The following is a 16637-nucleotide window of genomic DNA, read 5'->3' on the forward strand; positions in this document are numbered from 1 at the left end:
TCCAGAGTACCTGACACTCACAAATTTATTTTCAAGAATCCTATTGCTGACCCAGAGATCATTTCCCAGGGGCCTAAAGATATCAATGCTACTACAGCCAAGAATCCCATCCCTTCAGACAGGGATTTGAGAGCTTTGGGCAGATGGGGTAAGAAGGTATATACCTTTGCAACTCTTGCTATTAGGGCATTGAATTGTCAATTTCACATGCTGAAGTACCAGCAACATATTATGGAACTTATTAAACAAAAAGTGGCAACCTTTTCAGACTGTGCAGAAAATAAAGAATTGCAGGAGCTTATGCAGTTTGCAAGCCAAGTCAGCAAGCACACTTTGCAGTGTGGCTTTGATGCCCTAGAAGCATCTTGCCAGGTAGCTGTCACTGGCTCTGTACTGAGAAGACATGCTTGGCTGAAGGAGCAGACCTTGCCAGACCATGTCAAATTAAAGTTACTAGATGCTCCTTTGAATAAGGACTGTTTGTTTGGCACCAAAGCAGAAGAGGTTCTTAAAAAGGTGGAAGAAAAAGCTAAGTCTATGCAGACTGTTAAAAAAATACTTGCAAGTGCAACCCCCTAGATTAAGTAGGCATTGCCCTTCCAAACACTGGTCCTTTCCAGCCCCCCTCCAGGCCTTCTCAAACCAGACCCAGGAGAAACAGACCACCCAGACTTCAGTCTCAGGGTATGCAGAGATCTAAGCAATAGAGTGCCCCCACTCCTAAAGCAGGGAGTGGTAAGCCACCTCTTTACGGAAAAAGCTCACAATGACTTCTTTACTCAGCTCCCAAGCCCTGCCCAATTGCTTGTGCCCTTAGGAGGAAAATATGCCCTTCATGGAAAAAAACTGGATGTCCATCACTCAGGACCAGTGGGTCCTCGACATTGTATCCCAGGAGTACAAATTTTATTTCCATTCGCTGCCAACCCCAAGCGGGTTTCCAGACCTTCCTCCAAACCAGTGGGCAGAGGCTCAAAACCAAGTACTTTCCCTGCTCAATATCAGAGCTATTCAGCCGGTTCCAGTAGAATAGAGGAGTCAAGGATTCTACTCCAGACTCTTCCTGATACCCAGTAAAGAGGGCTCTTGGCTCCCAATCCTGGATGCTTTCATTCTCAACACCTTCCTGGTGGTACCAAAATTCAAAGTGCTTACCCTGCAACAGCTTCTTCCTATGCTAGCCAAGGATGCCTGGTTAGTCACCCTAGACTTAAAAGAAGCCTATCTGCATATCCCCATAAGGGAATCATGCAGGAAGTATCTACATTTCAGGGCAGGGTCTATGCATTATCAGTTCTCTGCACTTCCCTTTGGCTTATCTACTGAGCCCGGAGTATTCATAAAATGCCTGGTTCCAGCCATTGCATACTGCAGGCAGAGAAATATCCAAATTTATCCATACTTGGATAACTGCCTGATTCAGGCAGTCAGGAATTGCTGCTGCAGCACCTGACATTTGTGAAAAACCTTCTCACCTCTTTGAGGTACACCATCAACGAAAATAAATCAAAACTGGTACCCAGTCAAAAGATTGTATTCCTGGGAGCAAGCTTGGACACAACTTCCCAGGTGGCATTCCTCACCTCAGAAAAACAAGTCTGACAGACTACTTCAAACAAATGGCCACCAGAACTCAACTGTCTGCAAAAAATATACTGCAAGCCCTAGGATTCATGGCCTCATGTATACTGCTGATTCCATATGCAAGAATGCATATCAGGAAACTCCAATGGTACTTAAAAAAGTCTTTGGTGCCAACATTCTCAGGACCTGGAAACAGTCATTTCTATCATACCCTAAGGGCAGAGTTCCTCTGGTGGGCAGAAGCATGCAACCACAACAAGGGACTGCCATTTACTCAACCCCAAGCCACCCAGACCCTAACCACAGATGCATCAGACTATGGCTGGGGGGGCACACATGGACAGATTATGTATTCAGGGCCACTGGAGCCCAAGTCAAATTCATTTGTACATCAACCAAAAAGAGATGCTAGCTGTACAGAATGCCCTGACAGCTTTCAGATCCCTAATCTTTCCAGGACAACTGCCAATAAAATCACACAACATCACAGTTATGTGGTACATCAACAAGGAAGGGGGAGCCTATTCCTACCCACTCTGCAGGCTAGCCATGGCCCTGTGGAACACGGCCTTGGACATTCAAGTCCATTTGCGAGCTCAATTCCTGCCAGGCAAACAAAACTTACTGGCTGATGACTTAAGCAGAAATCTCCTAGACCCACACGAGTGGCAATTGGAGCACAGCACCTTCGACCTTCTGATCCAGAAATGGGGGACCCCAGAGGTGGATCTCTTTGCCTCCCCCTACAACCACCAGCTCAGCAAATTCTGCACCAGGAATCCTCACAGCAAGGCCTGGAAAGTGGATGCCCTATCTTTTCAGTGGGTAAATCTCTCAATCTATGCCTTTCCCCCTCTGCCCCTCCTTTCAAGAGTATTACTCAAGATAAAACAGGACAGACCAAGGACAATTCTGATTGCTCCAGACTGGCCACGCCAGCACTGGTACCCACTCCTTTGCAGCCTGACATCGGTGCCACCCTGGCACCTACACCAAAATCCAACCCTTTTCTCAGCAGGAAGGACAGATTCTGCATCCACAACTGCAAACCCTAAATCTTGCATCCTGGCTTATTTTTTGAATTCTCCCCCAGCGACCTTAAGCAAACAGGTGCTGGACATCATTCTTGAAGCCAGAAGACCCAGGACAAGAAAATCCTATGCTGATAAGTGGAAAAAGTTCTGTTCATGGATTCAATCTAAAGGAGAGGACACAGCACTGCCCTCTCTGCCTCTTATCCTGGATTACTTAGCAGAGCTACTCCACAAAGGATTGTCCTTCTCCTCCATTTAGATACATGCCTCAGCCATTTCTGCTCATTACAACAATGAGCCACCTCTCTTCTCGCACCCTCTTATCAAACAGTTCCTGAGAGGGGCAAACAACTTAAGGCCACCAAGGAGAGCATCCACCCCTGCTTGGGACCTTAACTTTGTACTGGAAAAGCTCACCCTTCTCTCCTTTGAACCTGCTGCATCAGCAGAGTTAAAATTCCTCTTTTGGAAAACAGCCTTGCTTCTAGCTATGACTTCAACTAGAAGAGTGTCTGAGCTACAGGCACTGATGGCTGTGGAACCCTTCATTATTTTCCATGCTGAAAGGATTTCCATTCGGAATAACCCTTCATTTATGCCTAAAGTGGTGTCCAGTGTGGCTCTCAATCAATCCATCCATTTGCCAACCTTCTTCCCTAATCCTCAAAATAAAGAGGAAGGGATCCTGCACTCCTTGGATGTGCACAGACAGCTCAGATTCTACCTTGATAGGACTAAGCCCTTCAGAAAGTCTAACCAGCTACTAGTCAGCTTTGTAACAGGGGCAGAGGGCAAGGCCATTTCAAAACAAACTATTTCCAAATGGATAGAACACTGCATCCATTTCTGCTACAAGCACCATGGGAAACCAACCCCTCAGGGGGTCAGAACACATTCCACTAGGGCAGCATCTACCTCTACAGCATTTCTCAGGAGAGCCCCTACCAGGGACATCCTGGAGGCTGCTACCTGGAGTGCTGTACACACCTTCACCAAGCATTACCACCTACCTATCTTTTCCAAATCCAGGGCAGGATTTGCTTCAGCAGTCTTGCAAGGCATACTAGCCAGCCCTAACTCTTCTTGACTGCCTTCACCCTTCTTCAGTTTTGGGAATCCACCCAAGTGTGATGACTGCAACAGTGAAACACAAAGAACATAGTACAGTTGTGTACACTTACCATAAATGTAGATGTTCAAGTGTATTCACTGTTGCAGTCCTGCTTTCCCTCCCTCCAGTCCCCTGGTTTTCTCTATCCTTTTTACCTATCCTCTTTATGGCCATCTTTTATGGCAGGTGTATTTATTTTTTACTGGAGGTGTTCCACACCATGTAATAGCTTACTGTTTTGGAGCCTCCTGACATCTAGGGCAAGACAAAAACTGATGTAATGGCATTGGCTGCATGTTTTATACCTCTGACGACCTGACGTCATGGAAGAGGCGACAGCATCCGACTCAGAAATCCCAAGACTCTGGTATTCGGGCCGACTGAGAGCTATCTGCAGGCAGATAAAGCAAGTGTGATGACTGCAACAGTGAATACACTCGAACATCTACATTAATGTTAAGTGTACACAACTGTACTTTATCAATGTGAGTAACATAGTACAGTTGTGTAAGTAGTTTTATTATAACAGCAGATGTTTAAATGATCACTGCTGCAGTAGCTGCTCCATCCTCTTCGCTTTTTGGTGTCCTGTTTATGCCAGGGTGTGGACACTTATTTTTTGTTGTTTCTAGCATTGTCGTCCTGTGTGCTTAGCCTCACCCTCTTTGTTGGCATGAAATCTCCGATGGGCTTGGCACCCAGATCTGTCTTTTTAGTTGGTTTGAGCATGTGGAAGATGCTCTGAATCTTTGGAAGCTGCCTGTCTGTTATTTCCTTGGCAGGAAATAACTCATATAGCCAAGGTTACTGCAACAGTGATCATTCGAGCGTGTACTGTTATGGTAAGGTTACTTACACAACTATACTTTTATGATGTCCTGCTGCCTAGTTACAAATGTATGGCATATAAAGTGCAGTGCTTAACAAGCTTGTCTTCTGCCTTTTTATTAAACATTATGTGCCCAAGGCAGCTGTTGATGCTGCTGGACACCATTTATAATGATTTCAGAAATAATGCATGAAAGCCACAGCATCAAGAGAAACACTGATAATTGTATACTCAAGTTAAGCTGATATCCAAGCTGTCCTTGGCCCCAGTGCTGTTAGGTCAACATAATCAACAATGCAAGAATTTTGTAGAGAACATATACTTATGAGGATGGAAACTGCTGCCTCACAGCACTTGCTCCTCCATTTCATTTCCTAGCTGTGGTGCCTTCTGTGTAGAACCTGAATATCCTCCCCATGTGTTTGTTTGTTTGTTTGTTTGTTTGTTTTTGTTTGTTTGTTTTCTTCTTCCCTGGTGCTGCAGCTTCCTCCAAACTCCCAAAGACTGGTCAGAGGAGAATTGAAAATCCTCTAGATTGTCAAGTAGGTGTACATTCTGTGTATACGACTGCTGCATCCTTAGATAGTCTAGCTCTCCATCTACAATAAACTTCTCTACCATACACCCACTGAGTACCTGGATATGCTCAGGCTTACATATGATCCAGAGATGGATTAAGCAGGTAAGTAGGGAGAGACAATAACTGAACACAGTAAAATGTTACAGAAAATGTTTTGTGTGCTCACAGATATGTAATACATTTCCAAAATAGAATTATAGTATTTTGATGTTCTGTTGTACCATGTGAATTTAGCTGTTTCAGTAATCTTAATTTCTACTGTGCATGTAGCACATTAACAGTTTATTAATGACTGTAATTCTTTGAAACAGCAACAAAAGAAATATCAGAAGACAAAGAGTTCTGCTATTGTGGTGCAGTCCTACATCAGAGGATGGAAGGTAGGGTCATACGTTTTTGCTTTGTTTTGTTTGTGTCTGTCACTTTGTTTTGGATATAGACATGTTTACTCACTTTTTTCCACATTTACTTTGTAAATGTTGGAAACTTGGGCAGTTATTCTATCAGTCATTTCCAAAAGCATTGTTAGTTGAAGGATTGAAAATGCTGTACATAATGTGGCAATGAGGATAGGGTTGTCTGAAAGACCATCTCTTTTGCGGCGCTTTAATACATAATAACAAGTAGATTTAGCATTGCCTGCAATACTTATAAATGTTGTCACTCCTGGGTTTGATAAGGTATGAGCAGTTTTGCTGTATCTTGTCATTACTTAGTTGTGTTCACATCTGTTTATATGGTTATCTCTGGACAATTTGATGCTTTACCTTCAGCTTTTCATTATTTTGAAGTTCATTTCTTGGAAAGATTTTTTTTTTTTTTTTTTTGTAGTTTATATTTTTTTCAACCTCCCTTTTTCCAGCAATACAACACAAATAAGTATTTTGCTGAAAGCATTCTGTGCCTTTATATTCATTCTGAACATCATTCCAGCAGTTGGCGAAGAGCTAGCAAACCTCCCAAGCAATTGAACTTGGCAGGACTCCAAGTCAGTAGCTGATGTTAAAAAGGAGGCCCTGCTTGGTTTCCTGTCAGTTCTTTCCAAGTGTTTTTCATAGTTGATGAGCTGGAACCTGTTTTATCATTGTGATGTTTTCATAATTTTGTTAATGTGGAAGTTTTGCCACCTGCAGAACATCTGCCTGAATCTATTATAAAATGGTGTGGTCATGGTATTAAAATAATGAGCATGACAGACTAAGCATGTGCTTTTATAATCTAGGTCCACAAGCCCACATCCTGAAATTTTTGACAGGATTCAGGAAGACTGCCCTTGTTAGTGACAACATTTCCTGTGAGGATCCACTGAATGACTGAAAAAAGGGCAGAGAATCACAAGTCCTCCTCTTGCATTAAAAGGAAACTTACTCCTTCTGCATTTCTTCTTCAGGAGTATACAATTTAAAAACCTTTAAAGGTACATCATCTCTCAAGCATAAGAAATTCACCCTCTTGCCTTATGGGCATTGTCCTGTGACAGTATGAATACATTTTTCAAGTGTGTCAAACACTACTGGCGCTCTTTTCCCACGTCTTTTCTCCTTTCCAGGGAAGAGGTTGCAAGCCTTCCTGCTGTAGTTATTTAGCTTGTGAGACATCTACCACAGAGCATTTGGATTTGATTGACCAAATGCATTGTTATTCATTAGGCTGCATTGTCATCACACTTGTTCAACAATGTTTATTGACAAAGTTTCCTCTGTTTACCTCTTTAAAGCCATTGTTGACAGACTGGTTAGGCTGTCTAAAGCCTTAACTGTCAGCATCAATCTGCATGTTTATTACTTTGCTTCCTTTGATTTTTATTAATGCCCATCTCTGATGTAGCATTTTAAGGAATGACTGAATGACAGCCTTAAAAATGTAGCTGAGTTAACTTCTTTTCAATGTAACTGTAGCTCAGTGTTGAAGTGGGAGAAATTTGGCCAATGTGGTTAATAGCTGTTACTTGGACTGAGATAGTTTGTATTGCATTCACTGTTTTTAATATTGTAGCTAAAATTAGTCTTTGATGTTAATCTTCCCCAACTCACTGATTTGTCCCAACAAAACTGTATATGTAGTGCAGAAATGCTGTAACAAAACATAAATAATCAGGGGCACTTTTAAAATATTAACACTATTGCATAGTGGCACAGCAGATAATGTTGTTGCTTCACAGCAACAGGTTGCCTGGTTCAATTCTTGGCTGGTGTGCCTTCTATGCGGAGTCTGCATGTCCTCCCCGTGTTTATGTGGGTTTTCCCCAGGTACACCAGATGTTCTTCATTCCACATTGCTGCAGTCCTAACTATTGGGGTAGTCCGCTGTCCAGTCGGCCCGAATACCAAAGTATATGGCTGACGTCGGTCAGGGCGCATTAGACTGACATCAGTACGTCAGGGTACTAATGCGCATGACCGACGTCATATCCTCAGTCTTTTTTGCCGCATGGTCCGATGCAGAAGCAATTTTGCGAGTGCAGGTTGGCGTTCTGAAAGTTTCTGAAGCCAGAGTTTCAGACCGAATCAAAGTTGGCTAAGTACCCCGTTGGGGAATATTTTGTTTTTTTCTTGCCTCAGTATTTAACCGGATGTCAGAAAAAGTGAATAACTGTATTTCTTGTGGGAAACAGATACCTCATAGGGATTACCATACTTTGTGTATACCTTGTTTAGGGCCTGAGCACGACGTTGTTGGATGCCGCTCTTGTGCTAGATTTAACAAACGCACTATTAAGAGAAGGTTAGACTGTGCCAGGTTAGTGTTTGGGAAGCGTTGTAATTATACAATGCCGTCGGATGCTCCGACGCCGGCTTCGGCTAAAAAACGCAAGGACAAAACAGCAAAGCCTAGAGTGGAGGAACCGACAGTCCCAGACGTCGGTTCTTCAGAGGGCTCAGTGGAGCCGGAGGTTTTGCCAGGTGTTTCTTTGGAGTCTCAGGGAGAGACTTTACTGTTACAGGATGTATCCTCTCAGGAAGTAGGCCAGGCTGAGGGGACTTCTCAGGTGGCTGTTCTTCCCTCTCTTCCTAAGGTGGTCAGAGCCTCCCCTTCTGTTTCCAAGGCTTCTTTGAGGGGCAGGCCGAGTTTTGCTTCAGTGGGGGTTTCTCCTAGTACTTCAGGGTCTTTGCCTAAGAAACATATGCTTAAAATGGCAGAGGATTTGATTACTATGATAAGGGGTTCAATGCCTCCTCCTGATAAGAGGCCTAGGGTGGAATCTGAGTTTGAGAGTTTTGAGCAATGCTCGGAGGCTTCTGAGTCTTCGGCTGAAGACTTGCAGGAGTACCCTTCTTATTCTGATTCTGATGTGGATGATTCTACTCCTTCAGCTTCCCCTCCTGAGGATTTTTCATTTTCAGAGACTCTGCATTCCATGAGGGAGCATTTTAAATGGGAAGGTCAAGATTTCTCTGATTCCAGGAAAAGGCTTAGGGAATTCTTGTTTTTACCCCAGCACAGGCCTTTAGCTATACCTCCTGTTTTGAATGTGGTGGAAGATGTTTTGCAGAGGCTTCCCTGAATCCAGATTCTTTGCCTCCTGCCCCAGTTAAACCGGATAGGTATTATAGGGTGCCTGAAGCTCATAAGTATCTTTTAAGAGTCCTAGGGCAGACCCGAAACTGTCTCTCAGGGGCCTAAAGGTGTGAAGGCCTCAGTTGTTAAAAATCCTGTCCCTCCTGATAAAGAGGCAAGGGCTTTGGATAGATGGGGAAAGAAAGTGTATACTTCTTCCACTTTAGCCATGAGGGCGTTGAATTGTCAGTTTCACATGTTAAAATATCAGAATTATCTTCTTTCACAGTTGAAATCTAAGGTGGATGCTCTGGCGGAAGGTATTGAGTGTAAAGAGTTGCAGGATTTAGTTCATGTGTCTGAACAAGTGGGTAAACATTCCTTGCAATGTGGTTTTGATGCTGTGCAGGCCTCCTCCAGGGTGGCTGCCACTGGTTCTGTTCTTCGAGGCACGCCTGGTTGAGAGATCAGAACTTAGCTGAGCATGTTAAGACAAGGATTTTGGATGCTCCTTTACAGTCTGATGTGTTGTTTGGTTCGCCTGTGGAAGCAGTTTTAAAGAAGATGGAGGACAAGGCTAAGTCTATGCAAACTGTTAAGGATTTTTGCAGGTGCAGCCTCCGAAGTTTAGTAGAAATTGGCCTGCTAAGGGATGGACTTATCCTGCTTATGATTCCCAGTCTAGGGGTAGGTCTAGACGTGGTAGGGGCTGAGCTCAAGGTGCTTTTAGGCCTAGGACAGGGAGTTCACCTGCTCAGACTTCTGGTGAGGGCAGGGGTCAGTCCTTTCGTAAGCAGACCCAATGACCTGCCTTTTCAGCTGCCAGTACCTTCTGCCTGGCGCCTCTAGGAGGAAGACTGTCTCTTTTCAAAGAAAATTGGGATTTAATTACCCAAGACAAATGGGTTCTGGATATCATTCACCACGGTTACAGGTTTTATTTCCATACCTTGCCTCCTTTCAAAGGCATGCCAGTCATTCCTCCTCTACAAAGACAAGAGGCTCACAAGCAAATTTCTCAGTTACTCCAAATAGGGGCCATTCAGCCGGTTCCTGTGCCAGAAAGGGGCCTAGGATTTTATTCTCGCCTGTTCCTAGTACCGAAGAAGGGGAACACGTGGAGACCAATTTTGGATTTATCTATCCTCAACACTTATCTGGACATTCCCAAGTTCAAAATGTTGACGTTACAACAGCTTTTACCTCTGCTGGGCAAGGATCACTGGATGGTAACTTTAGATCTCAAGGAAGCTTACCTTCATGTGCCTATAAGACTAAGTTGCAGAAAGTATCTGCGTTTTCGAGCTGGAAATTCTCATTATCAGTTCTCTGCATTGCCCTTTGGCTTATCTACTGCCCAGAGTATTCACAAAGGTTCTGGCTCCAGTGATAGCTTACTTCAGGCTAAAAGGAATTCAAATCTATCCTTACTTGGACGATTGCCTGATTCTGGCTCAAGAAAAGGAAGACCTTCTACAGCATTTGGAATATGTCATAGCAGTGCTAAGATGCCTAGGGTATTCTGTGAACGAAATAAAGTCCAGTCTAGTACCCTCTCAAGACATGTGCTTTCTGGGTGTGAGACTGAATACAGCAGCCCAGATGGCCTTTTAACCCCGGACAAACAAAAGAATCTTTCCAGTTACTTCCATCAACTATCTCTTCAGTCCGGGCTGACTGCAAGGACAGTCCTTCAAGCCTTAGGGTTCATGGCATCTTGTATTCTGGTGCTTCCCAATGCCAAACTGCATATGAGGAAGCTACAATGGTATCTCAAAAATGTATGGACACAGCACTGCCAGGATTTGGACACTGTCATTCAAATAATACCTTGCATTCAAAAGGAATTTTTGTGGTGGGCTCAGGAATGTCACCTAAACAAGGGACTCTCTGTGACCCCGCCAGAGGCGAGTCAAATTCTAACGACAGATGCCTCAGACATTGCTTGGGGAGCTCATCTAAATGGAAAGTGGATACAAGACAAGTGGCCTGCCAGACTACAGCATCTACATATCAACATGAAGGAGATGTTAGCAGTCCAGTTTGCATTAATGGCTTTCAAGGAGTTACTTCTTCCAGGGCAGGTGTTGATTCTAACAGACAACACAACTGTCATGTGGTACATCAACAAACAAGGGGAACACATTCTTACCCATTGTGCAGGCAAGCAATGATTTTATGGGAGACTGCGCTAAGCTTGCAACTAACTCTTCAGGCAAGGTTTCTGCCGAGCACAGAACTCCTTAGCAGATGTGTTAAGCAGACAAATCATGGATCCCCACGAGTGGAAACTGGATCTTGATGTATTTCAAAAGTTGACAGTGTCCTGGGGAACTCCAGACATAGATCTGTTCGCTTCTCCACTAAACCACCAGCTGCCAAAGTTTTGCACAAAGAGGTTTCATCACACAGCTTGGAAAGTGGATGCTCTTTCTTTCAGTTGGAAAAATCTTCATGTGTATGCTTTCCACCTCTGCCTCTTCTTCCAAAGGTGCTTCTAAAGGTCAGACAAGACAAGCCAAGGATGATTTTAATAGCTCCAGATTGGCCTCGGCAGCACTGGTACCCATTACTGAGGAGTCTGGTAAAGAAGCCTCCATGGCCTTTACCCTTGATTCCACATCTGTTGTCTCAGAAGGGCGGTCGCCTGCTCAATGTCAAGCTTCACTCTCTTCATCTAACAGCCTGGCATATTCTGTTTTGAAAGACAGCAGGTCTCAACTTCCTCATCAAGTTTTAAATGTGATTATGGAAGCCAGAAGACCTAGTACAAGGAAAGTGTACGAGAAAAATGGAAGAGATTTTTATTTTGGACTGCAGCAAAGAATTTGGAGATTTCGAGCCTAATTTGAGTGTGGCTCTTCAATATCTTACTGAGTTATTGGACAAAGGTTTGTCTTTCTCTTCCATTAAGATTCATGCTGCAGCAATTTCAGCTCACTATGATTGTGACCCACCATTGTTTTCACATCCTTTGTTCAAGCAATTTCTTAGAGGGGCAAAGAATATAAGACCCCACGTAGAGCTCCTACTCCTGCTTGGGATCTCAATTTTGTGTTGGAGAAACTTACTCTACAACCTTTTGAGCCTGCAGCTACTGCTGAACTGAAATATTTGTCATGGAAGACTGCTTTTTTGTTGGCCATTACTTCTGCAAGAAGGGTTTCTGAGTTACAGGCCCTTATGGCGGTTGAGCCTTTTGATTTTTCATAAGGATAGGGTATCATTACGCACTAATCCTTCCTTTATGCCTAAAGTGGTTTCTAGTGTGGCTTTAAACCAAACTATTCATTTGCCTACGTTTTATGCAGATCCCCAAAATAAAGGGGAAAAGATTTTGCACACTTTAGATGTACACAGGCAATTGCGTTATTATTTGAGCAGGACTAAGGATTTTAGGCAGTCTCAGCAGTTGTTTGTTTCTTTTGCTTTGAGTTCTCAGGGCAAGCCTGTGTCAAAACAAACTATTTCTAGGTGGATTGGGTTTTGCATTGCATTTTGTTATTCCCATCATGGCAAGGAGATTCCAGCTGGGATTAGGCCTCATTCCACTAGGGCTACTGCCACTTCAACAGCTTTTTAAGGGGTGGCAACTAAGGATATTTTGGAGGCAGCTACTTGGAGTTCAGTGCATACTTTCTCTAAGCATTACCACCTTCCTCTCTACTCTAAGTCTAGGGCTGGTTTTGCCACAGCTATTTTGCAAGGCATGTTATCAGCTCCTGCTTCCTTATGATTTGCCAGCCTCCCTTACCTCTGCTTTGGGATTCTACCCAATAGTTAGGACTGCAGCAATGTGGAATGAAGAACATAGTACAGTTTTGTACCTACCATAAATGTAGATGTTCGAGGATCCACATTGCTGCAGTCCAATTTACCTCCCTCCTTCCCCTCTGTGTTTAGGGGTGGTTGTGTAGGTGAGGTTATATTCTGCTAATTTTGTATATTTTGTATATATATATATATATTTTGGTGCAGATATGTTGGGAGTTTTTGGTTTTTGGCCTTATCTTTTCAGGGTCTTCTGACATCTGGGGCAAGAAAAGACTGAGGATATGACGTCGGTCATGCGCATTAGTACCCTGACGTACTGACGTCAGTCTAATGCGCCCTGACCGACGTCAGCCATATACTTTGGTATTCGGGCCGACTGGACAGCGGACTACCCCAATAGTTAGGACTGCAGCAATGTGGATCCTCGAACATCTACATTTATGGTAGGTACAAAACTGTACTTTTCCTCCCACACTCTAAAAGACATGTATGTAGTAGGTGGATTGGACACACTAAATTAGCTTTAGGTGTGAGTGTGTGGTGTGGAAGAATTACCATAAGCCACCTGGTGGTGTAAACCTTGGCTGTAGATAATTGTCACTGTTAAAGTGACACCCCAACCCCATGTGCAAAATAGGAAAAAGGGTTGTAGATTGATGGATTGACAGAATAAGAGAATGTGAACTGATGCACATTTTCTAAAGTAAAATAACTGTAATTATTGTTATTATTTTTTAAGTAAAATTCACTATCTTTTCTCCAAAAGACATTATTTTTAGGAGAGATGGATGGATGGATGGATGGATGGATGAATGGGTAGATTAAGAGGGGCAGAGCTAAAATTTGAGTCAGTCAGGGACATCCCTGAAAATCAGGGACAGTTGAGAACTATGTACAGAAAATATTTTCATATTACTCTTCTTTTCCTTTTGTAGCACCCAGAGTTTGCCTAAAGGAAAGACTACTAATTTGTAGTAAGAAATACAAAAGTTGTGTTTTCATGATCATTTGTTTCCAGGCTATACTGTTTATCTGAGGGGTGATGCTGGCAATCTCTGAGTGATAATACAATTTTAAATGCTGATGTTTAAGAGCCATTGTTTTCTTAATAGTTCTGTAGTTGGAATAAGTGACAACCCAATTACTCTGCCAATTCTTAATGGCCTTTGTAATGTAACAAATGAGACAAATGCAGGAAAAAGGGCAGACAGAAGTTGGTGCAAACATAAAACATATGGCAAAATTATTAAATGATCTTTTTCTGTATGTGATATGTTTAGTGTTAGATTACAGGGAAGGAAGCTCACTTTTTTACAAGGAAAAAAATTGACATTTTGGTGGAGTTCTCCTTTAAATAAAGAATGACATCAAAGACTAATTAAGCTGAGTTGGTTTGTAGCTCTAAATTAAAGGAGGAAAAGAAAAATGTAGTTATTTTGCTAAGCAGGCATGTTAACATAACTGAAGGAGAAAGGGTTGATAGGGTAGATTAGTGATGATAGGTTACAGGGTTACTGGAGGGAAAAAGATATATATGTGTGTAGATATATATATATATATATATATATATATATGGGTCCACTATGTAATTTCAAAATACTGAAATCCTGAAATTTAGTATTTGAAATTACATAGCCAAAAACTCAAAGTTCCAAAACCGGCAGAAGTGCGAAATTCAGAATCCCGAACACGGAGATGTTGAATTTCTGCTGGTGCAGTGTGTGGATGTATCGGTTGAATTTAGGTACGTTTGTGTGTGTAAATGTGTTGGTTAGGGGCTTAAGTGTGTGTTGTGACTGTGAGTGTGTGTGTGTGAGTTTCGTTTGTGTTTCTGTTTGTGCGATCTCGGAGTTAGAATATAAAAGTAGGGGGGTGGGGGGGCACAGTGTAGATGCATTTATTTGATTGTGGGGGGAGTTTTGTGTTTGTTTATGTGTGTACTGTATGTGTAGTGTAGTTTCGGCATTTTGAATTTCGCGGTTGTGTGTTTTTAGAATTGTGAGTTGTGCTTGGGTTTTCGGCTATGTAATTTCAAAATACTGAATTTCGGGATTTCAGTATTTCGAGATTATATAGTGGACCCATATATATATATACATATATATGTGTGTGTATATGTATATATATATATATATATATATATATATATATATATATATATATATATATATGTATATCACCAAAAAATATTGAGGAGTTTCATCACAAATATTGAGGAGTTAAAGTAATTGAATCTAGTCAGGAAATATTGATAATAGAAGGAGACTGTAATATGATTAGTAATATGCAAAACATTACAGGAGGTCAGAGGGAATAAACGGGTAATAAAGGGGGATGGCTTCTGAAAAGAAATGCATTCAAATATTCAGGATTGTGGTATGGGGTTTATAAGAGAGGATGGAAGGGAAATCACTTATTACACCCCATTACATATTATTCAGGGAAGGCTAGATCAGTTCTCTATGTATGCTATCTAACCACGCACCACTGAAAATACAGTTGAAAGAGAGCAAACCAAAGGGGGAGAGCCAGTTGCATTTCACACTACATATACTTTAAAGATTAGGTCTGAAGAAATGGTTAGTGGTACAGCTAGAAAAAAGAAATTAAGACAGTACAGGGAGTTGGGTTGAATTTAAGGATAAAATGCGCAGAATTAAAAGTGAAGTTTAGAACACAAGTAACCATCAAAGAAAGTGAACTGTGAGGAAAAAAGAAATGGAAAATGTAGGAAGGATTGATTGACTAGCAGTTACATCCCAAAATAAAATAACTAGGGAAGAGTAGAGGCATCTAAATGACGTAAAGATACAAATATCTTAGTAAAAATTAGATGACATAAAGAAAATACTTTGAGGGAGGAATGATTGAAGAATGCAAGGACTGAATAATGGAGATTAAGAATATTGATGAAGTTAATGAAGTAACTCAACTCATCCTAAGGCTTTTGGAAAGTGCCCTATATGGAAGTAAAAATAATAGTGGCTCATGTACTCACCCTCCAGTTAAGACTGCATATGTTCAAAGGTAATGGCCAAGATTCATATGCTAAGAGGGGGTATAGGGAGCTGGGAATATTATTCTTCAATACCAAGCAAAGTTTGTAAATTTAGAACTCTGCATGTTTATGCTGCATATTAGATTTGATCTGTCTTGTCATATGAATTATAATGGTTTTCACAGAAAATAAGTATGTAAACTATAGTGTGGGCGATGACCAGATGTAGGAGTAGAAAGTTAAGATAATTAATTTCACTTTTTTGGTATATACTCTTGCTGACTTGCTGAAAAAGTTAAGTGTTCATGCTCTAGGATTGCCCAAGAATTATAAATATGTGTCTTTATTCTTTCTGGTTTGTTGTTAAACTTGAACTAGAAAGGTGTTAATACAGGTTAAAAAAAAAAAGAAAGCCAAATGTAGATATTCTTATTCTTCTAAGTGGAAGAGTCTTAAATGTTTTGATAGTCTTCAGAATGTTATTAGTTCTACTTGATTCTAGTCAGCCTGAACTGTCTATTTTCATTATCAGAGTTTAATTTGACCCATTCAGTACTGAAGGTTTGTCAGCACTTTCTGCTGTTCTTAAATTCTTTGATGGAAAGACAGTTTTGTAGGTAGATGGGTGGATGTACTCTTCACATTGAAGCCCATTAAAAGAAAGCCTTTGTCTTGCTTGGAATCATAGGTTCATAGGTTCATAGGTTCATACTAGGCTATCTGCCCGAGGGCATTTACAAGCCTAGCCCATAGTTTTGTGGCTTACGCCACCCCTTTAGTATGGGGAACTATACCCATTATTTTGCTGTGCCTCTGTTGAGCAGTGACACTGAGGTAATCCCTGGGGTATATCTGCGATCTCCCATCCATTGGTCAAGATTTCTCTTGAACAAGGCCAGCGAGGTGCTCTGCCTCACATATACCGGGATTTTATTCCACAGCATAGGGAGTCTTTGGGTGATGAATCTATCCCTCCAGCACGTCCTATTAATAGCCGTGTCGAGGTTTAAGTCTCCCGCCTTGTGGCTCTGACGGATCTAGATTTTTGAGGTGAAGCATATTCATCAAATCTGGGTTTGACATGGCCTTGTATGTTAGGCAAAGGTCACCTCTGAGCAAGCGGTAAGCGACTGAATAGAGCTGGAGTTCTTTCAGTCGGGCAGCATAGGACAGATGTTTGAGACCCTTTATCCTTTTGGTGAGGAACTTTGTGGCCTCTCCAGCTGCTG

The 16637-nt window shown here is 42.0% G+C and overlaps 1 protein-coding gene across 4 annotated transcripts in view; it reads left to right on the top strand.

Moving 5' to 3' along the window:
* Positions 1 to 16637, top strand: part of MYO1B (myosin IB) — a 2891345-nt gene that overhangs the window by 2401821 nt on the left and 472887 nt on the right. For all 4 annotated transcript variants that reach the window (XM_044075201.1, XM_044075202.1, XM_044075203.1 and 1 more), the window contains one exon: positions 5450 to 5518. In XM_044075201.1, the coding sequence (XP_043931136.1) occupies positions 5450 to 5518 (69 nt within the window). The remainder of the gene's footprint in view (positions 1 to 5449; positions 5519 to 16637) is intronic.

This window comes from Protopterus annectens, chromosome 6.part0 (assembly GCF_019279795.1).
Source record: "Protopterus annectens isolate FY-2018-M chromosome 6.part0, PAN1.0, whole genome shotgun sequence".
In the NCBI taxonomy this organism is placed as follows: domain Eukaryota; kingdom Metazoa; phylum Chordata; order Ceratodontiformes; family Protopteridae; genus Protopterus; species Protopterus annectens.